General features: G+C 35.3%; 1 protein-coding gene across 1 annotated transcript in view; it reads left to right on the top strand.

The window, feature by feature from the left end:
- Positions 1-14,112, top strand: part of LOC141487460 (uncharacterized) — a 33,684-nt gene that overhangs the window by 14,921 nt on the left and 4,651 nt on the right. Inside the window, exons 2-3 of the mRNA XM_074186548.1 lie at positions 7,663-8,060; positions 12,514-12,805. Coding sequence (XP_074042649.1) covers positions 7,663-8,060; positions 12,514-12,805 — 690 coding nt within the window. The remainder of the gene's footprint in view (positions 1-7,662; positions 8,061-12,513; positions 12,806-14,112) is intronic.

Here is a 14,112-nt window from a genome sequence, read left to right as displayed (position 1 = left end):
TGTAAAAGTAGCGATTCACGTTGGATTGGAATCGCTGGAGATTAAATTCATTTGGAAAATGTTCGCAGGATTCATTTGGAGTACTACTGCAGACTTCTCAAAAAAAATCTTAGATTTGTATGAATGGAAAATGAAAATTTAAATAATAGGTATGTTACAATCCACAACTTCAAATTGCCAAAAAGGTTTTTTGTAGTCAGACTGGTACGCAAACAGTATAAAATGAAAAGTGGAAAGAAGAAATGTTACACTATAATTATTTTTTCATGTAGATTCACACCAATAGATATTCGCATATCACCAAAGAACATCCTATATAAAAGTATAAAAAATTAGGTAAAATATGACGATAAATATCGAAATGATGAATGCAGAAATAATTGAATATAAGAAATGGTTTGAAAACGACGCAACTACGGCTGTCTTCTTATCAATCAAGTTGGATTTAAATCCTTGACACTTTCGTGATCTCTGCCTATAATATAGGCCTAGTTAGAACTCTGAGAGGTGCGTTTTATACGAGGTCGATACTATTCTCGCCGCCGTGTTCTTTAATGAATTCCATTCATCTCTTAGCTTTTCAAGGTCACAAGCCAGTCACCTCACCTCGCGGAAATGCGAGGCCTTTCAGAGCCGGAAAGGTCGTCGATAGCGTAGTCTACCGCGGCCCTGACTAAGGGATTTTCATGAGTTTCCGTCATTTCGAAAACTTCTCTGTTTCGGGACTGTATACTCTCCCTCTTGATTGAAAGATTCAGTTCTCGTCTCAACTCTTTCAATCCCGATTTTTTTAAATTTGAAGTATTAATATGAAATTTGGTATATCATATCTTCATTTTTTTTTTATGATTTTTAGTTTTTGGAAATAAATCCTATCTTTACCCAATTTTGAGATTTGATATGTACACTGTAGTGTACACTGGGACTCAACGGAAGCATAACCACCAAAGCAAAATAATATTAATATTCATGATTTCTTTAAATATTCTCATAAAAAAATTGTATCTACTTATTGAGTTTTTATTTTTTTGTATGATATAATTATCATCAATTGTAGGGAAATGATTGTAGCCATCTAGTCGGACTTCATCCACAGGCTGTACTTCATGTGGTCCATGTGTCCCAGTTACAGAAGGCAAAGGCGATAGCGATGAAGTTGAGGGCCTTCCTCGTTTCTGTTTCTGTATATCTTTTGAGAAGGGAGGATTTTTGAAACGGTCTATTCGAACAGTACCAGCAACATATATGTTTCTGTTTCTCAAATATTGGAGAATATTATAATTTGAGAAAAAGTTATCAAAATATAATTGTACATTTTTCTCATTGATCCGTTCAGTAAGCTTCAAAACAACAGAGGCTCTCAAACCAAAAACTTCCTGTTGAACAGGAGTAAGTTCTGTAGTAGAACCTTGATATATTAGAAGTCGTACATAATGCCGCTTGTGCCACACAAAGCAATTAACTTTATAGAATAGAATAGAATAGAATAGTTTATTGGCTACGTGATACATTTGAACAAATATTTGTAGCAAGTCAAAACATAAAAATTTCTAAATATTACGTCATATATACAAATAAAACCATCACAATGCTTGTATAACAGAACAGTGTACATAATATTGAAAACAATCAATCAACTAATGTTGAAAATGAGAACAATTGTTACTCACTCAAAGTCACATGAATTATCTATGTTGTATAACATGTATTCATCTGTAGAATAAAAACAGTGATTCAAAAAAATGATTTGAGTTTTTGCTTGAAACAGTAGAAACTGAGTTGTTTTATGTGACATGGTAACTTATAGAATTTCAAATTCAATGAATTATTTTGCAAGGTGCTCAGTCTGAATGTCTCAGTTCTTATCAGATTTCCTGATCTTGTAGGATATTCATGTTGTTGCGATTGTAAAATGTATTTTGATTTATTTTTATGAATTTCAATCAATGTTTCATATACAAAAGCTGTAGGAAGCGCCATTATTTTGAGATGAATAAAAAGTGGGCGACAATGATCTTTAAAGTTGTTATTAGATATTAGACGTATGAATCTTTTTTGCAATATAAAAATTTTTTTGGAAAGACAAGAATCCCCCCACAACACTATGCCATATACCATGTGACTATGGAAGAGTCCGAAGTACGAAGATTTGACCGCTCTTATACTGGTGAAATCCTTCAGTCTACGAATCATAAATATTGCTCTTGATAATTTCTTGGCCAGTTTATCAACATGACATGACCATGTTTTTTTTTTGTGTGTCAGTTCATTTTCAATATAGTACAAATTTATGCGTGCAGTTTTACATGTTATGGGCTTGTTTTGCAGAATTTCATTGGAAACTTGTTGTCAGTTTACAAGTTCAGTAGAAGGTTCGGCCACTTCAACATCCACATCAGCTTGCTCCTGCACAGAAACATGAGTAACATCTGCAAATACCTCATCCTGCTCAGGTTCCGAATCAGGAAATTCGAGCTCATCCATTTCCAACTGCTCACCTAATAATTCAAGTACATCTCATTAGCTAACATGCAACTTGCAAATCATCAATTTCGAACAAACCTTCTGGTATATAAGAGTCAATCTCCCACGCGTCATCAGATTCGCTCAAAATTGCAATGTCTGAGTTATCATTTTCTGAATAGTAAACAAGCTCTTCATATGAAAGTGGTCTTCCACTCATTTTGAAAGAAAAAATGCTGGAAGAATACCATTTTTATAAACCCTCGAAAAAAAGACAAGGTATATTTACTTACTCCACTGAGACCCAATGTACACAATAGTGTACGTGTCTATATTTGATGAAAACTCAAAAACGAAATCACCAAAGCACTAAATAATATTTCAGACAGTTAGTTTGAACTGTTGTTCATAACTGAAAAAATCTACAACTCTGATAATCCAAGCTAACACAAATAAAAATGATCCTTGTCAAATCACTTCTTGTCGATTCCGGTCGAAACACGATCGCTGTAACAATAAAGTATGCAATTTTCATTTCCGTACCCATACATGGCACCACATGTATTATAACGTTATTATGATATGTACACTGAAGTGTATCCTGGGACGCAATGGTCAAAATCGAAATAGATTTAGTATTAGAATATATTTGAATTGGCGTACACTACGGTGTACCACGAAGCGTTTGTTGCCATCCTTAGGATTTTATTCTGGACTCATTCCAGGATATTGACGTGTGTTTTTGCTGTTTGGCCCCAGATTCCTGAGGCATACAGTATCGCTGGTTTGAAAATTATCTCATAAAGTAAGACTTTGTTCGTGAAATTCAGTTTGATCTTGCGGTTTAGGAGAGGATACAGCTGTGCAACGCCCATTCCTCTTGCTATGGATGAAGACATCAGGGCGGTGTCATCTGCATAGAGAGAGATGTCGAATTTCGGGAGATCTCTGACATAGAGGTTGTAGAGAGTAGAGAGTAGAGGTTGTAGAGAGTAGGCGAAAGAACTGCCCCTTGTAGCACTCCAGCCTCTATCTGTCTTATCGGTGATCGGATGTTATTCAGTTTGATAGTGAAAGTTCGTTCCTTTAGGTAGGACCCTATCCACTTGAGTAGTCCCAGTAGGAGGTTGAAACTATTCTTATGTAGAAGACCTTCGTGCCAAAAGCGGTCGAATGCCTTCGAAATGTCTAATAGAAGGATTTGTTCGTGTCTCCTTCTATTCATCTCTTTGATTGCGTTTACACCCAATCTTTGAGCTTGTATTTCACAAGAGTGTGCCCTCCTGAAGCCATACAGTTCGCCCTGTAGTAAGTCTTGAATTTTTTTTATATCACGATAATCTCAGCGGGCTTTCATCTCTTAGGAAAGTTTGATATTGAATCAGCACCTGGGTCTTTTTTGGGCTTGATAGCTCGATGACATCCTCGTCATCAAGTTGTAGAGTATATCTTCCACTACTTTCTCGATTCTAATATATCTATCGGTCGGTCGATAGCCAAGCGGTTCGGCGTGAGTGCTGTGTTCACTCTCGAATTGACTGCCGTGCTGGTCGGTGGTTCAAGCTCTAATCTGAACGATCGATTTTCACTTGCTATCGTCCAACCCGTGTTAGGAATCAGATGTTGAAAGGTAATACCTCGTTAATCCTTAGCTCGCACAAGTTGCGACTTCAGAGGGTTGTCGTTCGTAGGGGTGCGACAGCTGGTTAACGGAAAAACAGATTTTGAACAAATTTTTCCTAGACAGATATCATCGTTTGGATCAATGTTCAGCCTAAATTGGCTTTCCATAGTGTCCGCGAAAGCTGAGGCAGTATCTTCCGTTGAATAACGGATCCTCTCTTCTCTTTTTTTTTACTAATCTAACTTCTAACTGACTAACCGCCAGAGAGAAACATCTACGGGTTCCAAGCCCAGGAGAAATTCGTGCCAACGATCAGTTAAAGCAACTGATGACGCAGTTTCCCGCTTTGGCTCTGTCTCCTGGAAACAGAGTCCTGTGATATCTTTCTCTCAGACCATTTTTTTCTAATTAGAATTTCAATACGTAGAGAAAATTCATTATAAGATTTCATTATTTCCTCGTACTTTGTGGTAAACGCGGACAGAGCATTTTTACCTGTGACTGCTACGTCTAAGGATGCGGGTGTCTCGGGAGGTCGTTGAATGACGAGGATTGCTTCCAAGTACGCCTTGATAGCTTTCCAGTTGCTCCTAAACATTTCGTTGTTGTTTTGTATTGGGGGGACTTCCCTTAGGATCAACGTCACTGGATTGTGATCTCAGTCTAGCTCAGACGTCACATATATATACCAGTTGAGAGTTATGTTCCTGACAACTGCTATGTCAACATCATGTTGATGCGGCATTGCCAAGCCCAAGACGTGTTCATCGGCGTGGGAGTGAAGCGCTCTACCTTTCATGTTGTTAACTCTACTTCACTGCCTGTGTTCCGCATTAAAATCAACTGCAGCTATAGTCGGGATGTCTGTTTCCAGCAGGAGAGCACTGAGTGCATCCGGCCGTTTCTGATTATTAGGGGGTTACATACCGATATAATCTGAAATGAGTCTGTCTAATTGACCTTTATATGAAGATGGCAACGCCTTCTCCCTGTCAGCCGTTTCTGTCTTTTTTGCGAAAGACATAGTTTGGTATCATAATAAATATCCCTTGCAAGCGGGTCTCTTGTAGGAGCATGATATCTACGTCATGTTCTCTAAGAAAGTTCTTTACGTCGAACTTCTTCCGGAGTAATCCATTGGCATTCCAAGTGATAATCTTAAGGGAGTCCGGAACTATATAGCGTCTAGCCATCTAGTAACCGGTTGACGTAGAGCTGTTTGCCGCGAACATCGTATGTAGTGCGGGAAACTGCGTCATCAGTTGCTTTAACTGATCGGAGGCCGCTCAAAGGCCGTCGACAGCGTTAGAGCTCTGGGTTGGTTGCTTATTGCCTTGAGCTGCACTCGCGCAGCTCCTGGTCGCGTCAGACCTCACGGGTCTTCTTGGGTCGGAGACTGATTGTCTTCAAGGGACGACAGACTGTCTCCGGGGGGCCATCTGTTCGGGGATACTTCGTGTTTTCTGTTCTCTAGGGAATGCAGGATATCGAGTTATGGCATTTCGCCGTCAACTGTCTGTCTCGTTTGCATTTGGACGATACATGTCATCCACCAAATTTCACGCAGATGGGGATTGCTTTACAGTTCTTCTGCGTGTGTCCGAATCTTTGACAGCGGTAACACTGTCCTACAGTCGTTTCGAGAGCTCTGAGTTTCAGCTCCAACTCTTATATTCAAGATATCTCTTACTTCGTAGGTGTGATTTCGTACCTTCGGTACAAGCACAATAATTAGCACAATTGCTATTCGCTTTCTTCATGCGAGAGATTGCCACTAGATCAAAGCCTCTCGCTGTTATATCGTCTTTTCGTCTTTGATATTCAGTAATTCCGGAACACAACTCCTGAAGGTTTCTTTCCGGCCATACAATATGTATGGTGAGGGATTTTAATCGCTTCCGATAAGGCCAACATCTTTTTATAGTCCGGGATGTTGGCTAGCTGCACTTTTATACCATAGGTAGTGTTGATGGCCTTAGCAAAGCGGATTTTCTCACGGGCAGCTAGCTCTCGGAATTTCGTCCGTCTGTCTTTTTGCCTTATTGTTATAGGCGAAGGGTTTGATGGTCTTTGAGGTTCCTGTGTCTCATTCTGGATCTCGGTTGGTTCTGGTACATTCCGAACCTGGGTCTCTTCTGATACCTGAGAGGTGCTAGTTCTAGCCTCTTCTGCTGGTTCGTTCCAGCCTTGGTTCGAACTTCCTTCCACATGGTCGGGAATTTTTGGTGTAATCAGCCATTTCGACGTTCTCGACTTTGCTTTCTGATTCGGAATCATTCTCCGATTCCGAATCTGAGCTTGTGCGCCTATTCCTTTCATAAGGGTTGCACTGGATATACGGCAGTTCAGGAAAATCATTCTTTTTCTGCCGTTTTGTCTCCTTCTGGGTTTCCATATTTTGTTTGATTTCGTCAAACAAGCATGGTCGGCTTTCTAAACGTGCTTGCACAAAGTCAAAAAGCTTTATGATATCTGCCTTGCTATGGCTCAGAATCAGAGTAGCCAGTTCAGCCATACTGGTCATAATTATATCTGCAAGTATTGATACGAGTCTATATCACACAGTTCGCAAATAACACAAGTTAACAAATCGCAACTTACCTGTCAAATCTCACAAGAGAAAAATACGCACAGCACTTCTGCACAACACAGAGAATCAGCTAACACTTTTTGACTATCTTCACTGGGCATACGCTCTGAAATACGTATCCACTCTTTGATGATTGTCATTAGTATATATGTATGTGCCGTAATAGAAAACGACGTTTTGGAATGCAACCTGATCAAATTGACCTATTTCACTCACTGGTTTTCAAATTAGCGTACCCACATTGTCACGGGTGAGCAAAATTCCGATACTCAATTAGGTTGAGTATTATTGTTATCACCTACAGTGGTGTTTAGATATGTACGGGCTAGTATTAATAACCATTTTCAGTTTATTTTATTAGTTTGTTTATTGTCTATATAGGACAAACCTGCAGTAATGTAAGTTACAAATAAAGTTGTAAAAAACATAATGAGAAAACCTCTGTGTTATCGCATTTTGATGAAAAAAATCCAGTGTCTTGCGTACATATATTTATCTCAAATCAAGGGATAACAGAGTAAATTCCAAATTTGTTATTATGACGAAGAAATGACGTTTCTGAATCTGAATCATGAATCATAGGCTGAATATTTTCAAGAAGGATATAACATTCCAGAAATTATTTTTCCGTCAGAAAAATGCAAAGTATTACTGCTTATGAATCGAATCAGATTTGTTCAAAAGTTTTCACAAAGTCTGATTTGGGATAAGTTTCGAGATCGAAAAAATCTGACAATTTGTTTGAAAAAATGTCGAAGAACTCACTGTTCTGATTCTGTGAACAGGATGATAACAGAAATATATTTGAAGTTATTTGAATAAAATGACTAAAAAGCCCAATAAAAAGATAAACAAATTCGATTATCATGAATTCAAGACACCAACCTTAACGTACAATGAAATGTTTTCGGGTTGTTCTGTTGTCATTTTGTTCAAGAAAAAAATGTAACATAATATTTTCGTAATCTACATGCTCTCTTTTCAGATGATTCTCCTCATTGAAAACCTGGCTTCGTTTGATAGGAGTATGATGACATCTTTCGGGATGCAAAAAACTCAGCAGCATCACAACCGAGCTTGGAAATTTGCGATACTTGGAAGCATTGCTGTTTCAATATCTGCAGTATCGATAATACTGATGGACCTGATAAATTTCCCACCAAGGTGGTCATCAATTTCAAAAATAAAATCAAATATCACTTACTGTGTACCTGTTATCACGAGTAACTTTCTAGTTCTGCAATTGTCAGCAATGATATTGATAATTAAAGAAAGATTTCGGTGGATCAATTTAGAGGCAGAAAATCTCAGAAATAAATGGAACGTGAACATCAGAAAGTTCTATTCGTCGTTCTCAGAGTTGGAAGACAACTGGCACTTCATGTAAGAGTCACACTAATTAACTAAAGAACTAATATGTCTTTCGGGTTGCATTCATAACATTGTGATAACTGATCAATATGCCTTTTTGTATTGCCTTCTTATATCAAAAGTAACCATCCGAAAAACATTTCGCATGGAAACAAAATTACGAGCTTTCAAAGTGTGCAAACATCGTGATATGAATTTACGTTTAACAATTCTTTCAGATATATTGCTTTTTCCAACACGCTTTTATTAACTTCACTTGTAGTCTAGTTCACATGTACTTTTTTTGTAACATTTTTCAGCCCTGTCCAAAAATTACGACTAAGGTGTCATTCGATTCGTATTCTTGCCTAGAAAGTTTAAGGAAAGGTCCGCAAACGCGCCGATAAAAATTACAAAAGTTATAAACAATTAGGTGAAAAAAAAATTGGGCTTTAGTTTTTTCTCAATATCTTGGAAAATTTTTAAAATTTTGGAAATACGAAAAAAGATTTGAAAAGATCAATGATTTTGCGTAAAAAAAGTCCCGACTCCCGAAACTGTATCTCGATTATTTATAATTTTTACAGAGCCCTGAAAATAGAGCCAAAAGCGGGTAGTCTGGCTTCCGCGCGCCTTTCGTCACTCTGACATGAAAAAAAAATTATTTAATCATAATAAATTTAAATATTAAGGAATGAAAAACTTCATGTGATGTTGGGATACATCAATAAACAATAATCCGCAGTCAAAAAATGTTTATCCCAATTTTAACATTGAATATAAATTTGGTGATTAATAACTTTTTCTGAATTGGAAGTTAATATAAAAATCCCTATAATTATTAAACTAAAACCCTGGCATTTTTTCTTTCGGTGAAGTTATCCTTTATAGGCAAAAAAATCGATTACCATTGTCAAAATAAAAAAAATTGTTATTTTCTATTTTTTTATTAACAATTGAAAATTATAATTTTATAAAAAATACATTCCAAATTTTTTTTTCCTAATTTCCTATTGTTTCAATGTCTCATGGCTAAAACTAATTATTAATATTTTTTTTTAATTTTTTACAGCTATTGTTAATAAATTTATTATAAACAAATACATTTTTCATGAGCAATTCGAATTTTTTTTTGCATTATGTTAATTGAAAAAAAATCAGTATTTTTAGAAAAAAAATGGTTTTAAAAAAAATTCTTTGTGGCTTAAAAATGCTTCTGTTAATTAACAATCGTTTTTTGCAACTAAATAATAAAATTAAGAAACCGTTATTTTTTCAAATCATAAATTCTATTGTTCTTTGAGGTTTTGAAAAAACTTTTTTCATTCTTTTTTTAATTGTTTAAGTATTTAAAAAAAAATTGTTATGAACAATTTTTTTTTTCTTTTTTTTCAATACTTTGTTCTATAATAAAAGTATCTATGTGTTTTTTTTTATTCTATTTTTTATAAAACTTTTAATATCGTGATACCTCGATACTTGTCTTTTTCATTCGCTCCTTCGCTTTTATAATTATATTAACTTTCAAACTATTGCAGTTATGATAGATATGCTTCAAGTCTTTTTTGTTCATTATGAATTTATTAACAATTTATGCCTTTTACTAAAATTGTAGTCCTATTATTTATTTAATTATTGATCGTTATTTATTAAAAAAGAATTTTTAAGTCTTTTCAACATAAACTTCGTGTCATGTAACAATAAATCATAAGGATTTTATTACTTGCACTTTTAGTTGTTGTAGGATCAACATTCACTTATTGTCATATTTGTATGGGGTTTAAGAAAATGAAATGGAGCAATCAGTCACTCTGTTAATTTAATTTTAATGAGTCTACTCATTAACCTCCTTTAAATTTCCGATGCTCACAAATTACGAACAGGAGGAGGTTCAAGGACATCGCGACAAGAAAATACAGAAGAAGCCACATTTGATGAGCCACCGCCACTAAAACGATCTAAAAGATCACAAAAAAATTATAAAAATCATAAAAAAATTTTCAACTGTACTGAACATGATTTAATGAATTTTAAAAATGACTTTCAGTATGTTTTTGATTTAGTGAATTCCCTGAAAACTTGAAATTTTTCTTTTTTAATAAATAACGATCAATAATTAAATAAATAATAGGACTACAAATTTGGTAAAAGGTTTAATTGTTAATAAATTCATAATTAACAAAAAAGACTTGAAGCATATTTGTCATAACCGCAATAGTTTAAAAGTTATTATTGAAAGTTTTATAAAAAATAGAATGAATTAAAAAAAACACATAGTTACTTTTATTATAGAACAAAGTATTGGAAAAAAAAAATTGTTTATAACATTTTTTTTTAAATAAACAATAAAAAAAAGAATAAAAAAAAGTGTTTGCAAAACCTCAAAGAACAATAGAATTCATGATTGAAAAAAACGGTTCCTTAATTTCAATATTTAGTTGCAAAAAATGAATTTTTTTTAAGAAACCATTTTTCTTCTAAAAATCATAATTTTTTACAATTAACATAATGCAAAAAAAAATTTCGAATTGCTTATAAACAATGTATTTGTTCATAATGAATTCATTAACAATAGCTGTAAAAAATTAAAAAAATATTATTAATCAGTTTTCGGCCGTGAGACTTCGAAACAATGAAAAATTTAGAAAAAAAATTGGTATTGTATTTTTTATAAAATTATAATTTTCGATTGTTAATAAAAAAATAAAAAATAACAATTTTTTTATTTTGGCAACGGTAATCTATTTTTTTGCCTATTAAGGATGAACTTTTCAAAGGAAAAAAATGCCAGGGTTTTAGTTTAATAATTATAGGGATTTTTTTATTAACTTTCAATTCAGAAAAAGTTATTAATTAATAAATTTATAATTAAGGTTAAAAATGGGATAAAAATTTTTTGACTGCGGATAATTGTTTATTGATGTATCCCAACATTACATGAATTTTTTCATTCGTTAATATTCACATTTATTAGTTCAAATAATTTTTTTTGTTATGTCAGAGTGACGAAAGGCGCGCGGAAGCCAGACTACCCGCCTTTGGCTCTATTTTCAGGGCTTTGTGAAAATTATAAATAAACAAGATACAGTTTCGGGAGTCGGGACTTTTTTTACCCAAATTCATTGATCTTTTCAAATCTTTTTTTCAAATTTCCAAAATTTTGAAAATTTTCCGAGATATTAAAAAAAAACTGAAGCCCCATTTTTTTTTACTCAATTGTTTATAACTTTTGTGATTTTTATCAACGCGTTTGCAGACCTTTCTTTAAACTTTCTAGGCAAGAATACTAATCGAATGACACCTTGGTCGTAATTTTTGGACAGGGCTAAAAAATGTCACCAAAAAGAGCTAAATCGAGCACATGTGAACCAGACTACTGTATGTTTGTTTGTAATCGACTCTTTCGGACTCAACTTCAAACGGACAGATTCATTTTAAACTTTGTTCACTTTTCAAGAATCATTGTCAATACAATAATTTCGTAAGTATATCTCATTATCGTGATCGGGATTCCCAGGATTGAATAATTTTCTCGCAAAGTCTCTGTGTGAGAGCAAGTGAGACAACCACACTGTCTGCGCATGCGTACCTACTGTCTACTTACTTTCTGGTTCGAGCACTCGGTTCATAAGTGTTAATACATTTCGTCACTATCAGTTGGTCCATTGGCAGAGTGGTCTCGTGGATGTCGCTAAGGCGCTCTTCTGCATACTTTCAATTTGAAAATTGACACACATCAAAATAACCTTGAGTAGATTATGACATGATGTGAGTCTCTGCCTTAATTGACCTTCTTTACCTAGCTACTCGTGGGACTTTTATGGACAGAGTAAACTTAAGATTTTTTTTCTGAGGCTGTGTCTACAGAGGAGATGGGTGTCGAGATTATGACTTCAACTGACCTCCCTGTAAATTTAGATCAGGAGCGAGTCTGCAGAGGAGATGGATGTCGAGCTTACGACTCCAACTGACCTCCCTGTAAATTTAGATCAGGAGCGAGAGCTTCTCAACTCTCCAACTCCTGATCCAATAACTGAACCTAAAAAAAGGTTTGGTGGTGTAGCCAGGAAACGACTGTGTCGTCTCCTCAACGAGGCACCTTATGAAACCACCTTGCACCAAATTCTTGAGCGGCGTACGCAGAATCTGTCTCAGGTGGAAGAATAAACCACCCATGAGCGGGTTAGCAAATGTGTGCGCTCAAGTGATGATTCAAAACTAGAGGCGAAAAAGCCCTGCACAGTTGAATCTGAGGCGTCGTCAGGTGAAGCTGACTTGCAAAAACCCTAATATGGTAAGGTTGTCGCGGGTATCAAGGTGGGAATCTTGCACCTTGACTGTCTGACCACCTCATTAATAATGAAACACTTTGTGCCTGACCCGCTGCAAGTTTGTCAATAGTGAAAACACCTCCATTCCTGGATCGCGTGTGAGGTTTCGATTCAGAAGGTTTTATATTTTTCAATTTCTGTATTTTTATTTTCAGATATTTTAAGAACCGGATAGTGGATAAAATGGAACATCTTAGGAGAAAATATACGTTTTTACAAACTCAGGTGCAGGAATTGGACTCTACATTTTCGTTGCGGATACTAGCAATAGTATCGCTAATTTTTTTTGCAATACTCGCCATTATTTTGTTTTTCGTGATTGAGCTGCCCAAAGCATATTACAGAAAGAAAACACTTCTGTTCACAGTTAAAGCTATTGAAATTTTGATTTCAAACCTTCTTCAGTTGTTGACTCTCTGCATTTGCAGTACGATGTTATACAAAGAGGTAAGAAAATGATTTTTCTTCTGAAATAATATGAATTATGTGAAAACGTAAAAGACGTGAATGATAAATAGATGAAATGACAATTTAGGAAATCAGTTGAAATTGGAAAACATTTGCTAGAAACACTACCCACTATAATTAAGACTATTTTGAATCATATACAGGGTCTTTTCTGACTACGGTACGAAACTTCAGAGGGTGATACGTTAATTTGTTTAAAAAAAATGTTCTCATATGTCTCATATGTCTGGAGTTGCTTCGTGATTCCATTGTGAATGATTTCACTAGCGCTGAAATGGCTGACATACACTCTATTTATAGATTAGCAAAGAAGCACGGACAGATAAACAAAGTAATTATATGTGCTAAAACATTCAAAACTCTAACATGCAAGATTATGTGAAACTGGGAGTTTTACTAAAAATGCTGGTGGTGGACGACCAGAAACTGTAATAATTCCTGAACTAGAAAAAGCGATACTTGATGCGATAGAAGGAGATCGTTCAAAAAGTTCCAGGAAGATTGCACTGCCGCTGGAAGTCAGCCCAAAAACCGTATGGATAGTTCTAAAAAAAAACTCCTATACCCTTATCATATACAATGGGTTCAAGCTCTACTGCTTTGGGGTTTTCACCCAAAATCAATGTTTTGCAGGTGATTAGGACGATAACAAAAAATGATAATTATTTCATCAAATATTTTATTCACGGACGAGCAATTTTTTCACGATATACTATCATGAATTTTCACAATAACAATTTTTCAGCCGTTGAGTCACACGTTATTAGAGAAAGTTATTTACAGCAACAATTTTCGCTGAATGTTTTGGTAGGAATGATTGGTGACTACTTGATTGGTAAATGTTTTTCACCAGCAATATCAACAGGTGAATTCATTACAAGAATTGCGGGTACTCGTAAGAGGCACAATGTAGTTTATACACGACGGGACTCCAGCTCATTTCAGTGTTCTTGCTCATCAGTATCTCGTCAGCATACAATTTTCCAATAAGTCGTTGATATACAATAAAAAGAGGGTTGGAGACAATACGGATCCATGGGAAACACCAGCATTGATGGTGAAAGTATTCGAGAGATATCCATTGACGACTACTTGCAGGAAACGTTCTTTCAGGAATCTGAGCCCTTGGAAATATCAAGCACAACACCTCTTGACTCACCATGTTTCTCAATTGCGTTATTCCATATATGCCATATTGATGATCGCTCAAATTGTTGAAGCTTTCCAAATATTCAAGGATATGTTGGTTTTTGATATAACAGATAGCGAAGCGACCGGTCTATAGT

The sequence above is a fragment of the Leptinotarsa decemlineata genome, unplaced genomic scaffold (genome assembly GCF_025532065.1).
Source record: "Leptinotarsa decemlineata unplaced genomic scaffold, Ldec_3_MD MMD2_P_RNA_scaffold_2, whole genome shotgun sequence".
NCBI lineage: Eukaryota > Metazoa > Arthropoda > Insecta > Coleoptera > Chrysomelidae > Leptinotarsa > Leptinotarsa decemlineata.
The sequence above is the reverse complement of the archived record's forward strand: the minus strand, read 5'-3'. Positions and strand labels throughout refer to the sequence as shown.